Below are 14,364 nucleotides of genomic sequence, written 5' to 3' on the forward strand. Positions count from 1 at the left end.
AAACTGCTGATTCGACTCGCTGATTCATAACGTTTCGAAGCTTCATGATGCCGTGTTTTGAAATCGTCATCACTATGTAAGTCGTTATTTAGGGTTTTTTTGCGCACAAAAACTATTCTCGCCGATTTATAAAGTTATTTTAGAACTACTGTAGTGAGATGGACTTTGTAACGACGTCTTTAGTACCTTTTAAGGGTCTTGAGAGTGTAAAGTGCCATTGTGCCAATGGAGGCCTTTCAGAGCCATCAGATTTCAACTAAAATATCTTCATTTCTGTTCCGAAGATGAACGGAGGTCTTACGGGTGTCGAACGACATGAGGGTAAGTAATTAATGACAGAATTTTCATTTTTGGGTGAACTAACCCTTTAAGTCATGACAGCATTGCATTTTTGCATTACTAACTCATCAAAATAAGTTAAGCCATTTTAAACCTTATTTTTAAGTTATACAAGATTCAACTCAGTAAAGGGATAGTTCACCCAAAAATGGAAATTAGCCCATGATTTACTCACCCTCAAGTCATCCTAGGTGTATATGACATTCTTCCTTCAGACGAATACAATCAGAGTTATATTAAAAAATGTCCTGGCTCTTCCAAGCTTTATAATGGCAGTGAATTATAGTGGCTGTTTCTGTTTTGAAGTCCATAAAAGTGGATCTATCCATCAAAAAAGTAATCCACACAGCTCCGGGAGGGTAATAAAGTCCTTCTGAAGCGAAGCGTTTGTGTAAGAAAAATATCTGGATAGATGCACTTTTATGGACTTCAAAACAGAAACAGCCATTCACTGCCATTATAAAGCTTGGTAGAGCCAGGACTTTTATTAATATAACTCTGAAGAATGTCATATACACCTAGGATGACTTGAGGGTGAGTAAATCATAGGCTAATTTTCATTTTTGGGTGAACTATCCCTTTAAAGTCAGTTTCATGTAATTTAAGTTGAAATGACTTACACAGCCAAGTTGATTGTACTTAAAAATTTAAGGCAGCCTTTTTTTGTGTGTTTTTTTTTTTTACAGTTTGGAAATAATATGCCATCCACGCAGAATGGATCTTATATGTCAAAATACTATTATTTTATCTTAGTTGTTTCTCAGACATCTCTGAGACTAAATGGAGAGTGAATGGAGACTGTTGGTTAATTTACCGACCACGGTAAACAAATATGTAAAAAGTAAGTTACCTGGTTGCCTTAAAATTTTGAGTTCATTGAAATTAAAAATGTTAGTTAATACAATGAACATTTGAGAATCGACATCACCCTTTATTCAAATATTATTAAAAGATCTTGTAAGCATATTGCGTAATTGTGCGTTTTATTTGTAATAATGCTATTTTCATGATTTATCACAACATTTTTTTTTAATTTATGTTCAAGTACAATATTTTGAGTTTCTATTTATTAAACCAATTTCCTTCATTGTATAAACTCAAATTTTTAATTTCAATGAACTCAAAATTAAGGCAACCAGGTTACTTACTTTTTTAAGTTAAACCAACAATATTTTTTTACAGTGTTCTTTTAAGATTTTTCTCTTAAGAAAAAGACCCCAGTAATCTCATACATTAACATTCAAAAGTTCTGAAGGAAATAATACATTTATTCAGCAAGGATGCATTGAGCAAAGGTGACAGTAAAGACATTTATAATGTTGCAAAGATTTTCTTTTGAACTTTCTATTCATCAAAGAATCCTGAAAAAATGTATCATGCTTTCCACAAAAATGTTAAGCAGCACAACTGTTTTCAACCTTGATAATAATTAGAAATGTTTCTTGAGCACCAAATTATCATATTGATTAGAGTGATTTTTGAAGGATCATGTGACACTGAAGACTGGAGCAATAGGGCTGAAAATTCAGCTTTGCCATCACATGAATAAAGTAAATTTTATGATTTCACATTTATTAAAGTTCATTAATAAGTTTACTGTATTTTTGATCAAACAAATGCAGCCAAGACACCAAAGTCTACCATCAAAAACCAGAGATTTCGCTTTTAAATAATTTCTTATCTATATAGACTTACTGTATGTCAACAGCCGTCTCATTTGATTTGTGTCTATTTTAAGGTATTCAATGAAAAACATCTGAAATCTGAATCTGATATATGAATGAATCAGACCCACATTTAGTCTCCTGAGCTGTGAAAGAGCAACATCTGGGGCCGGTTGCATAAACCGTTAAGACTAGTCTTACAAGTTAGACATACATTTTTTTCTTTAAGACTGTTCATCATTTTTTTAATCAGTTACATAAAAACATAGACTGGCCTAATTTGATACGAAAAGTAAGACTGAATGCCACTTGCCTAACTGCTAGTGGCTCATACTCGATCTTAAGACACTGTCTTAACATAATGGCTTAGTTTATGCAACTGGCCCCTGATCTGAGCAATAAAGCTGTTCTATAACATCTCTTCCATGTCTTCCAGCGCGTCTTCCCCCGGTGAGAGTGGAGGAGTCCAGCTTCTCTCAGGACCTTCAGTGGCTGCTTGAACGCGGTGTTCAGTTCGCAGATGTGGCGTTCTATGCGGGGGAGTCTGGGAAGGAGCTGGGCTGGGCGCACGCGTCCGTTCTGTGTGCCGTCAGCCCATACTTCAGGCAGCTGTTGGTGGGACGGCAAGCCTGGGAAAGGCCCGTCTCGCGCTGCAATTGCAGGGAAAGAGAAGGCCCGCACTCGCTTTTGTCCACCTGGGATGGAGGCGTAGATGATCTACCCAGAGCAGACGGGCACCCTCCTGGACACCTCTCACGGCTGGTTGTGAAGGACCCGCTGCTATGTTTATGCCTGTGGGAGACGTTAATGTTTCTTTACAGAGGTGAGAGAGAGCGTGCACTGCTTGCAATATCAAGGCCGATGTTGTTCAAGGCAACTGCTGTTGGAAAAAGGCTTCAATATATCGACATTTAGAGCATTTCATTTTCATAAGGAAAAAAATCACTGATGAGATCTCTAGTAAAAATCAACTATTTCTGTTAGATGACAATTAGATTAAATGGAGACATTGCTCAAGTCTCCTGCTTCTCAGATTTTCTAAAATACACTAGTAATCAATGTGAATAAATCAATGGTATTTAAATGGTAAATGGTACCAATGGTACCATTTAAATCAATTTTATATATATTTTTTATTTACTGAGAACCTAATTCTCTTGAGCTATTAAAAAGACACTAGCCTAATCATATAACACATTTTCATATTTTAAATAGGCTATATTTTAAATATTAATTTTTATTTTATTGACTGAGAGCCTAATTCTCCTGAGCTATGGTGGAAAGAAAATATTATTTTATTTTATTAGAGAATCTAATTCTCCTGAGCTATGAAAGAGCTCATTTCCTCAGAGCTTCTTTTATTGCTGGCATGCCGGCGGCGTTTCTTTTTCCATGTTCAATCCTGTCACAACCGTAAATATGAAGCGAGATTAGCATTATTGAAGGAAACAGTTTGAAAATGCTTCCTCAGTTCTGCTGGTTTAGGCGACTCGATTGAGTTACGGTGGAAATTTTCTCTCGCATTCTCTGCCTTATCGCTTCAGCCCTGCGATTGTGTTTTCTTTTGGATTTGAAAAGAAGAATTTTTATAGGATGGTTTCGGAATTAAAATTCCTTTTTTGCTTTTGGAGGTTGTTTGTTTGTGTCTGAAGGCCTGTCTGATTTATGGTTTTCTACATGTGCCTGCATGACAGCAGTCCGCTCTATGAGACCCTGGAGCTGTGGGGCTGATTACCATGGTTGGGAGCACAGAGAGATCTGTGTGTGTGTGCGTGCCTGTTTTTCTGCTTAAGTGTGTGTGTGTGACTACATGCAGATGAGAAAAATGAAAGAGAGAAACCAGAAGATGTAAATAACTATGTACAATATATAGGCCTACTCAGCAAAAAAAGAACCCCCCCCCCCCCCCCCCCCCCCCCGCTAATTTTGTGTATGAACATAAAAAGATTTAACAACTGAGACTGAACACTGAACAAATCTCAGAGACATTTGACAGACAGAAATTGAATAACGAGTCCCTTAACGGAGCGGGGGTCAACTCGATATCAAAATGAGTAGTCAGTATCTGGCTGCTTTAAGTCCTCGGTGCATCTCATCCTGATGGATGGGGGGGACACAATAGGTTACACGTGGTCTGGTTCTGCAAGGACGATCAGCTGTCCTTCCTGTCTCCCTGTAGCATTGTTTTAGGTGTCTAACATTGCGTTTCAGTTTATTGCTCGGTTCACATCTGCAGTCCTCATGCCTCCTGCTGCAGGACTATGGCATGTTCACACAGGTGAGCAGGGACCCTGGGCATCTTTCTCCTGGTGTTTTTCACAGTCAGTGGAAAGGTCTTTTTAATGTCCTAAGTTATTGTAAGTGTGACTTTAATTGTCTACCGCCTGTAAACTGTGTCTTAAAGGGATAGTTCACCCAAAAATGAAAATTAGCCCATAATTTACTCAACCTCCCTCAAGACAAGTCATAGGTGTATATGACATTCTTCTTTCAGACGAATAAAATCTGAGTTATATTACAAAAGTCCAGGCTAATCCAAGCATTAGAATTGGATTTATAGTTGCTCTGTTTTTGAAGTCCATTAAAAGTGCACCTGTCCGTCAAATAACATGCTCCACGCGGCTCTGGGTGACCTTCTGAAGCGAATCGACGCGTTTGTGTAAGAAAAATATCCATATTTAAAACTTTATAAACTAAACTTTCGGCCGACCGCCTTCCCTGTTCAATATATGGAAAAATTGTGGAAAGTTCCCCTGTGGATCGAAAGACTAATGCGACCAGGTAGGCTCATCCTGATGTCACGTACGCATCTTGAGTTTCACTTTCAACATTCAACACTTTTCCACAGAAGGCGGTCGGCCGACAGTTTACTTGATAAAGTTTTAAATATGGATATTGTTCTTACATAAATGCGTCGATTCGCTTCAGAAGGCCTTTATTAACACCCCGGAGCCGCGTGGAGCATGTTATTTGACAGACAGATGCACTTTTTATGGACTTCAAAAACAGAGCAACTATAAATCCAATTCTAATGCTTGGATTAGCCTGGACTTTTGTAATATAACTCCGATTTTATTCGTCTGAAAGAAGAATGTCATATACACCTAGGATGACTTGAGGGTGAGTAAATTATGGGCTAATTTACATTTTTGGGTGAACTATCCCTTTAAGGGCTGTTTCACAGGTGCATGTGTAATAGACTAATTGTTTATGGCTCATTGAACAAGCATGACAAACATTGTTTAAACTCATTCCAATAAAGGTAGGTCGTTTATTTGGATTTTACATAATGTCTTTTAAATACAGTAGGACGAAAAAGAGACGTTTCTTTTTTTTGCCAAGTTTATGTGCCTCTATAGAATGTTTTGAGTTTATGGTTATGGTCAAGAGAATGTCATATTTTACCCCAAAATCATAAGAAAGAATTGAAAATTATGTTTTGCTTAAATAAAATGCTGACTGTTTTTGGACCATTAAGATTGTTGCTTTGTGACATTATTTCCATGACAAGTTCTCATTACAATCAATCAACCAACCAATTGTTCAATGTTATATTTTAACCCAACATTAAAAGAAAGAATTAAATATATATATTTAGCTTAAATAATGTTGACTGTTTTTGAAACACTAATATATTAAGCGTTGTGATATTATTTTCATGACAATTAAGCACATTTTCAACCCAAATTCTCATTACCGTAATGCAAAAATAAATAAATTGCCTTTAATTATTTTTATTTATTAAATAAATCAATAAAAAGCCTTTATTTACCCATTCAAATGACATTTAAGTACATTTTTTAAAATAAATTTTCCTCACCGCAATGCAATAAATAATTAAATAAATAAATTGTGCAAATTTATATTTTAACAGTATTTTTTGAACTAGCTTAATTAAATAAATTATATTAGAGTAATTTACTAATGAAAGTCACCGCAATAATGGAAAGAACAAAACTAAACTAAAAAATAAAGGTAATTACGGACTCATTATGTAATGAGGATTGCACTCAGTAATTGTGTTTATGCTGGCTGCTATATGGCAAATATTTCATCTCACTCTCTCTCTCTCTCTCTCTCTCTCTCTCTCTCTCTCTCTCTCTCTCTCTCTCTCTCTCTCTCTCTCTCTCTATATATATATATATATATATATATATATATATATATATATTATATATATATATATATATATATATATATATATATATATATATATATATATATATATATATATATATATATATATATATATATATATATATATATATATATATATATATATATATATATATATATTACTGACACCTAGTGGTGTAAATACAGCATCACGCAAAAGCAAACGTTTTCAGTTACTGATGTTGTTGTAGAAATGTGCTGTTCACAGTCAGCCATGTTTAATTTATTCTGTGAGCTGAGCTATCTGAAAATAAGAAGATTACCAAGATAAAGAAAGAATTCAGCTGGTCATGTGATCTCAACATGGCCGCCTTAAAGAGCTGCACTCCGTGTGAATTGGAACAGCTTTTTTTAGGCCATCTCATGTGATTTAAAACAAGTACTGTCACTTTTGCTATGTTTAAAACGTTTGGGGAAACCACTTTAAAATACCATGAAAACAATGTCACAAAGCATTTTCTATATGAAAATATAGAATATTTGTCTTTCGATTTTTGCTGAAGTATACTCTGGATGTTTCTGAGGCGTGTTCTGGATGTTTTCATGACATTCACCCAAATACACAATTGTGATTCAATGCTCGTATTAGCCCGCCACAAAAAGCATTCCTCATAAGCCGGGAATATTACCTCCCGTTCACCGTTATTTAGGACCTCCGATGCAAAATGGAGGCTGAAAGGATGGACATGCATCTTAATCAGGAGGCTTTAACTGTTCAGGAAACAGGAATGGATATTCTAGACTCATTTATCCGAGTGTGCTCATGCTCAGAAGGTGAGAAGGTGACGCCCATACTGATGAGACCATCTCATCTCACCTCACTGATATATAGTGTGATTTTGCAGAGGCCATCTTCATCCCGTGAGCCAAGGGCAGTCGTTACATTAACAGAAATGATGCACAGAAATCCATTGTGCATGGATCCTCTCGGATCAAATCCCGCTCAGTCTGTCTAGACAGATTTATGAATAAGACTGGGTTAATATTATCTGAACTGTGATGGATGAACACTTTTATGCGACAGAACCGTGGTCTTCAACAGTTAATATGACAAGTTCAATATTTTTTTGTCACCAAGAAAAAAAAACATCTTTCATAATTGAATTATGGAAAACAGCTGTACCACCACCTTATTTGAAGCCTTTTATAGTATATATCGAGAAGAAAAAGCTGAGAGAAGGCTCTAACAGCCTTGTTTTTAAAGTTATAACTGAATCCACCAGCCCTGAGAGGTTTAACTGTTAGTTAAACTCCAGCAGATCTGAGCAGCCAGTGTAAAAGGTCGAGATTTAATCCACAGTCAGCCGGACGGCCAGTTAATGCATGTGCGAGCAGGATGTGTTCATGGGTCAGTGCGTGTTGGTGATGTGTGTTCTTCGCAGGGGCCTGGGAATGGGAATACCTGGAGGAAGCCATCGCTGAAAAACTGAAGAACCCTTTGGCCGTGGCCCAGCTGATGGACAGGATACGCTCATTCGCTGGGAGAGAAAAGGTATCACTCTGACAGACAGGAGGCTGATTGGATCTATAGAACTGAGCCTGCATCCGAAATCGCATACTCTCTTGAGTAGGTAATTATTTTGAATAAGTACTTACTTCGCAAGCGCTAAAAAATTATGTTCTATGTAGTATGAATATGTGAAGTATGAGTAATCCGGACGTACTACATCCATCATGTTGTCATTATTATGTGACCTACCAGCGTCGGTTACGTCGCTTCACTGCCATTCACAAATCCTCGGAAGTAGTAGGTCATCCAGGGTACTTATTATCGGGGTACTGTGAATTCATTCAGACATACTTCTTTTTTCACATACTGTTTTTTTCGCCTACTATATAGAAGGAAAGTATGTGATTTCGAATGCAGTCTGAGTTTTTGTTTTGCTGGCTGGTACAAGACTTACGTAAGACTTTATACTGACACTTTTGGTTGCAGCACTGAGTTTCTACCAACTCTGACATTGGTATAAATTTTTTTTATAAATATGCCATAATTGTAATAGTAGGAAAATAATTTACTGTTATTGTTTCCATTTTTTTTAAAGGTCCCATGGCAAGGATTTTTTATTTTATTTTATAAAGTATTCTGAGGTGTACTGTACTTATTTTGTTAGTATGATTTTTACATCATAAAATGTCATAATTTAGAAATAAAAGGCATTTATTCTATACTGATGTTTACCCTCTGGCTGAATGCCCTGTTTCAAGGGGCGTGTCTGCTGTGAGACTTCAGTAAAAATGCATACCGTTGTGATTGGCTGACATCTTTGCATTTGAAATGAGAACTAGATTTTGTAGCGGAGGGGGCGTGGTTTAACGAGGTCTACGAGGCACGAGCCTGCCAGAGAGACGGATGGACCTGAGTTCACTTCTCATCAGTTCTCTCAGCACGTCTCAGTTCAGTGAACTGTTGTAGTAACTGCATATACTTCAGGTTATTAGTTTATTTCTAGTCGGAGGGACTGTCACTCATGTCAGAAAGTTAGTAACTTTAGTAAATGATGGATCAGCGCTGACTCGAGACGCGAACCGTTTAGAACGATTCAGTCCGATTTGGTGAACTGGTTTGACCGGTTCACTAAAAAGAACCGGTTCAAAAGAACGATTCGGTTGCGAACCGGACATCACTAATGGACCAGAGACAGAGCGATTGCTAACAAGGTTATATTGTAACTACTGAGTTGTGAGAGTGCTGTCAGCGCGAGTTTATTTTGTTTGTATCTGAGAGTTCTGAATAAACACGTGTCCCAGTCACGCCGAGCCCGTCTTCCTCCTTATTCTACCAACTTTGTAACACATGTAATGTACCATTACAGGAGATGAACGAGTTACAAGTAAGTGTTGGTTATAGCATTATTTTCAGATATTTTCCTATCATATGAAAAGCGTCAGTGACGCGCATTGAGTACACAGCGCAAACAAAGACACAACAGCAGTAATCAAATGTAATCCAGTTTATTGTGGGAATAGCTTGTTAGCCTAGCCCAGATACCCCGCGCTTACCCCCCTTCTACTTAATCTCGTGCCGCATTTGGTGCCTCCGGCTGTGGGCCAGATGCAGTACTGGGGGTCGGTGATGTCGAAGACCGACCGGTCAGTGCAGCCAGAGCTTCGGCGTGCGTGAGGTTTATCTCTAAAGATGTGGCTTTGCCGATGTTGAGCAGAAACTCACGACTGTATGCACATTTTAGAACAGATAGACGCGACGAGGACGGACAAAAACACTAACTCACAAGATAGAAAACACGAAAACACAGTTCTGTCGGGAGAGAGAGAAGCCGCACCGTGTGCACGAATAATAAAGTTCTGTGTGAACTTGAATAATTAGCTACACATCAGAAATCACTGATCACAGATCAGAAGGAACTGAAAAAAGACTTCTGTTTTCATTTGTACATCCAAACACTGAGAAACTGCCTGCATTCACTCGTTCACAAGCCATGATCTCTCGAGGACAAACGAATATGTCGCTCGCATGGGCATGCCAAATTCTCTGGGCGGAGGAAAGGGAGGTTTGGGAGGTAACCGTTCCTGTTATGAATCCTGAAAATTCAAGATCAGCTCGTCTGGGCTGTCATTTTCTCAAAGGCAGAGAAAGACATACAGAACTCGGTTTACACCAATCAACATTTCTAGCCACTTGGGGACAATATTCAGGCTAGGGGAACTCATATTAATGTTGATCAACCTCATAAAATGAAAAGTTCATGCCATGGGGCCTTTAAATATCACACCTGCAGTTGGTGTTACTATAGTAAATAGATTTGCATGGCTAACCTGACTTCTCAATTATAAATGTTTAAGGTACTAACAGTATTCATCGCCTCAAATTGTGCACTGCAGTGTCGATTCGTTCTGGTTGCAGGCTCCCAGGGACACACCTACACCCCGCTCTCAACCATGTCCTTTGACATTGGGAAGCCTCTTCAATTCCCCTCTGTACTCTGATGTCATCTTCATGGTGCAAGGCAAGAGTCAATGCTAACCCTGCACGTGCATGGACATGTAAACACACCATTATAATGTTAGTGATATTTATACACTATAATAGTAGTTATTCATAGTAGTTAATGGGCTTTTATAGTCCATTGTAGTCATTTCAGTACTTAACTTTTATTCATTTATTTTAGTTAGTTGCTAAGGCAACATTTCTAATGATTCTAATTTTAGTTTTAGTTAACAAAAACAATCCTTAAACACACACACACAGGCGCACACAATGGCACATTGATTCAGAGTTTAAAGTGGCTCTGTAAGTACAAGAGAAGGTCTTGTGTATGTGTCAGAGCTCCTCTGTAATGCTTGACCCCGTGTGTGTAAGTGTGTTTAAGAGGTCATCTGTGCGTCTGGTTTCAGGAAGCGTGCTGCCAGCGCACAGAGCCGTGCTTGTGGCCCGCTGCGATGTTATGGCTGCCATGTTTAGTGGGAAGTACGCAGAGGCCCGAAGTCGTGTGGTGCCGATCCACGGAGTTTCGTCGGATACCTTCCTAGCTTTCCTGGAGTACCTCTACACTGACACCTGCTGTCCAGGTAAGGATGTGGTTTTCAAGGCTTTTGAAGGGATAACAATGCAAAAAGACCTTATTCAGAGCAGCGCCACGACAGGTATGAAAGCGAGGCTGTGAGGGATAGACTCGCCATGTTTTCAATGGCCTCCGCTGTAAAAAGCTCCCAGGTCACTTATCATTTTTCACAGTTGTCAGGAGTTTTTTGTCTACTGAAATTTTTGGAAAGACATTTTCGCAGTACAATCCAAAAACACATTAAATAACAGAACAACCCACTGAAGAGATTTTCAAAATATCTTCCTGTTTGGAACAACATGAAGGGTCAGTAAAGGATGACAGATAGGGGAGAACTTTCTCAGTGTAAATCCACTTGGGGTTCAGAGTATTTCTTTTTTCCCACATTAATTGCACATGTCAAGTACAATTATGTGGTTTTGTTTCATTAAAACAGTGTGTACTTTTTTCTTGATTTACCCCGAAAGAATGGAAGTGAAATGTGACAACGTGCCCCATATGTGGGGTACATTGTAACATGTGAGGGACACGATGTAACATGACCAAATGACAGCTTAAAATGTTACCTGATATAATCACAAAAATATTCAAGACAAACTAAAATATTTTGTCAATAAAATACAATTATTAACTTTTTCAAATAAAATAATGGCATTTTTAATCATTAAAAAAAAAAAAATTTGACAACAAACGCATCGCTAAATACAGCTATACAGCATAGTTCAAAACATAATAATATTGAATAATTTCTGAACATTGACTCTCAGTCATTATTCACCTTTTTCTCATGGTTTCTCAAAAGAATTCATAAAAGTATAGCATATAATAGCATATTTCTAATAGTTTTCTAAACATTCTAACACGTGCAACTGGGATTTAAACCGCGGCTCATGTCTTCTGCTGCATTAAAGAACAATCTCAACTGTTAAATAACAGATATAAGATTAAAATAATATCAGATTTGTCTTATTTTAAATCAACACAAAAACAGAGATGAAAAATAAACTTCAGAAATGTACTTTTGCTATGGTTAAATAAATGTTCAATGATATATTCCAAAGAATTTTTAATTTTGGTGCTATTTTTGTCTCTAAATAATGTTGATATGGCAACTAGTAAATACACTTCATTTCCTGGCATGTGTGGAAAGATTTAGACCATGTGTTACACTGGTTTTAAACCAGTGTGTTACAACTAACCCCACGCTAGGTTGTGCCCGCTTTCCCCTATTTCAGTTTTGGGCAAACTGTCCCTCCTAAATGCTCTTATAAAATAGATTTTAGATCTTGTCCTGGATGCTGATTGGTCAATAAAGTGTTTCAACTGTGCTAAAATACACTATGTGATTCAGAAGACTTAAAGGGATGGTTCACCCAAAAATTTTAATGTTGTCATAATGAACTCACCCTCATGTTTGTTCCAAACCTGATTGAGTTGAACACAAAAGATATTTTAAATAATGTTTGTAATCAAACAGTTGACGGTAGCCATTGACTTCCATAGTCATTTTATGGAAGTCAATGGCTAGCGTCAACTGTTGAGTGTCAACTATGTGAGGGTGAGTAAATGATGAGAAGTTTTTCATTTTTGGGGGAACTATCCGTTTAAACTTGTACCAATGTCAGAGTATTAAATGATAATAATTAATGATATTAATTTATTTATTTTTTCAAATACGCTGATTTGGTCTTCAAGAAACATTTAAAAAATTGTACTTCTTAATAGTTGTGTGAAAACCATGATACATTTTTTTTCTTCAGGATTCCTTGATGAATAGTCATTTTAAAAAAAAACTGCATTTATTTGAACTATAAATATTTTTTAACATTATAAATGTCTTTACTGTCACTTTAAAGCATCTTTGTTAAATTAAAGTATTATTTTCTTTTTTTAAATCTTACCCCAAACATTTGAACTCTACTGCATAGTTCTTAATATTTTTATTAGTAAGTAATAATATATTTAATATTATGAAGAGTGAATTCTCCTCCATGTCGTGCCTAACAATGGCCTTTTTTATTCACTGTATATGTAGTGCGACATAATCCAGATGTCTCACTCACAATGACATGCAGTGATTCAGGTCATATTTGTTTTCAAACAATGAAGGTTTAGTATGTCAGATTGCTTCACTCATTCTGTCAGTCGGTGTGTGATGGATGCTTTGCTGTCTATATCAAGGACATTAAACAACACCGTTGAGAAAAAAAGATGCAAATAAAGACTGAGCTTGATTGACAGTGGGCGAATATGAGCTGAGGTTGATGGATGGGTAATGGAGGGAGAAACAAAAGGTGATTGACGGTGGTGTGTGTGTGTTCAGCCAGTGTGTTGCAGGCCATGGCCGTGCTCGTCTGCGCAGAGATGTACCAGGTGAAACGGCTGCAGCACCTGTGTGAGGTATGCGTCTGTGCGTACCTTCAGAACATGCCCAGTCGAGAGCTAGCGTCTACGGGCATCAGCGTGATTCGCTTACTGAAGAGAGCAAAGGTGAGGCCTTGCATCTCTATGCCAACAGGGGTTTGGAGCCATAATATCACTATAAAAGTACAACTATGTACGGAAGAACAATTAATATTACTCACTGTTTAAGGAAGGATGTTATAAAGACCACGTTCACACAGCAGCAGAATACAGTTGTCAGTGGTGTATTCAGTATTTGAGTCCTTAAAGTCCCCATGAAATCAATTTTGTTTTGCCTTTTGGTATGAATATGTTAGCCTTACTGTTATCTATAAGCTAGTGTGCTCCAAAACAATGACAAAATTTGCATTTAGAAGATATAAGCATTCAAAACTCTCGCTCACTTCCGCCAATATGGGTCAATGATTTTGATGACATCACTCTGCACTTCAGCTTCTCATCAGATTTTCTGTCCAATCAAATGCTCTCTAGAATCGAAAGTGCCCCGCCCCCTACATTATAAATAGACACTGAAGCTGTGGCTGAAATCTGTCACTTGCTCACACATTTACATTTCTATATGGTGAATGGCACAGTGCGCACTATATAGGGGATAGGGAACGATTCAGGCAGTGTTAATATGCTTTCCATTGGGGCGAATGAAGTCTGGTTATACGTTAAGGCACCTTCACACCAAGGACGATAACTATAAAGATAACGATAAAGATATAGTTCTAAAAAGCATTCTCAACATTTTCACACCACTGCTAAAACGATAACAGCACAGAGAAACGATATTGGAATCACTTTCAGAACGATTTTATCCAGCTGATGAACGCTAAAAACATTGACAGCCAATCAGAATCTATCCTGCTGTAACGAGCTCAAGCATTGAAAGTGACAGACAAGCACGTGCTTAGAATAAACCGAACGCTACTGTCTGTTGGTGAGGATGCTAATACAAAGTTCTGTCATGAAACTGTAGATGGCGCAGGCTAATAGGTCCTTTAACTACCTGCTCGTAATCGTAATCTTTAGGACACAGCTGATTAGTTCCTGCTGTATCAGTAGCCAATGAGCTTGCGTGCTCAACCTTCAAATACTCGGGTAGCATTTGCCTTAGCAGTGCAGGACACTTTCATAAACCCTCCACCTTCAATAAAAGCACCAGCGTCGCAGATCTATCCTGCCAAGACTAAACATATCAGCATTGTCATACCCATTACCATGCCAAACACGAGAGTTGTCACGACAGAAAT

General features: G+C 37.7%; 1 protein-coding gene across 1 annotated transcript in view; it reads left to right on the forward strand.

Moving 5' to 3' along the window:
- Positions 1-14,364, forward strand: part of rhobtb3 (Rho related BTB domain containing 3) — a gene marked incomplete at both ends in the record, with an annotated part of 29,588 nt that overhangs the window by 12,937 nt on the left and 2,287 nt on the right. Inside the window, 5 exons of the mRNA XM_079834588.1 lie at positions 2,440-2,826; positions 7,562-7,671; positions 10,045-10,147; positions 10,536-10,709; positions 13,026-13,192. Of these exons, the coding sequence (XP_079690714.1) occupies positions 2,440-2,826; positions 7,562-7,671; positions 10,045-10,147; positions 10,536-10,709; positions 13,026-13,192 (941 nt within the window). The remainder of the gene's footprint in view (positions 1-2,439; positions 2,827-7,561; positions 7,672-10,044; positions 10,148-10,535; positions 10,710-13,025; positions 13,193-14,364) is intronic.

Source organism: Gobio gobio (assembly GCF_949357685.1).
Source record: "Gobio gobio genome assembly, chromosome: 14".
Classification (NCBI taxonomy): Eukaryota; Metazoa; Chordata; class Actinopteri; order Cypriniformes; family Gobionidae; genus Gobio; species Gobio gobio.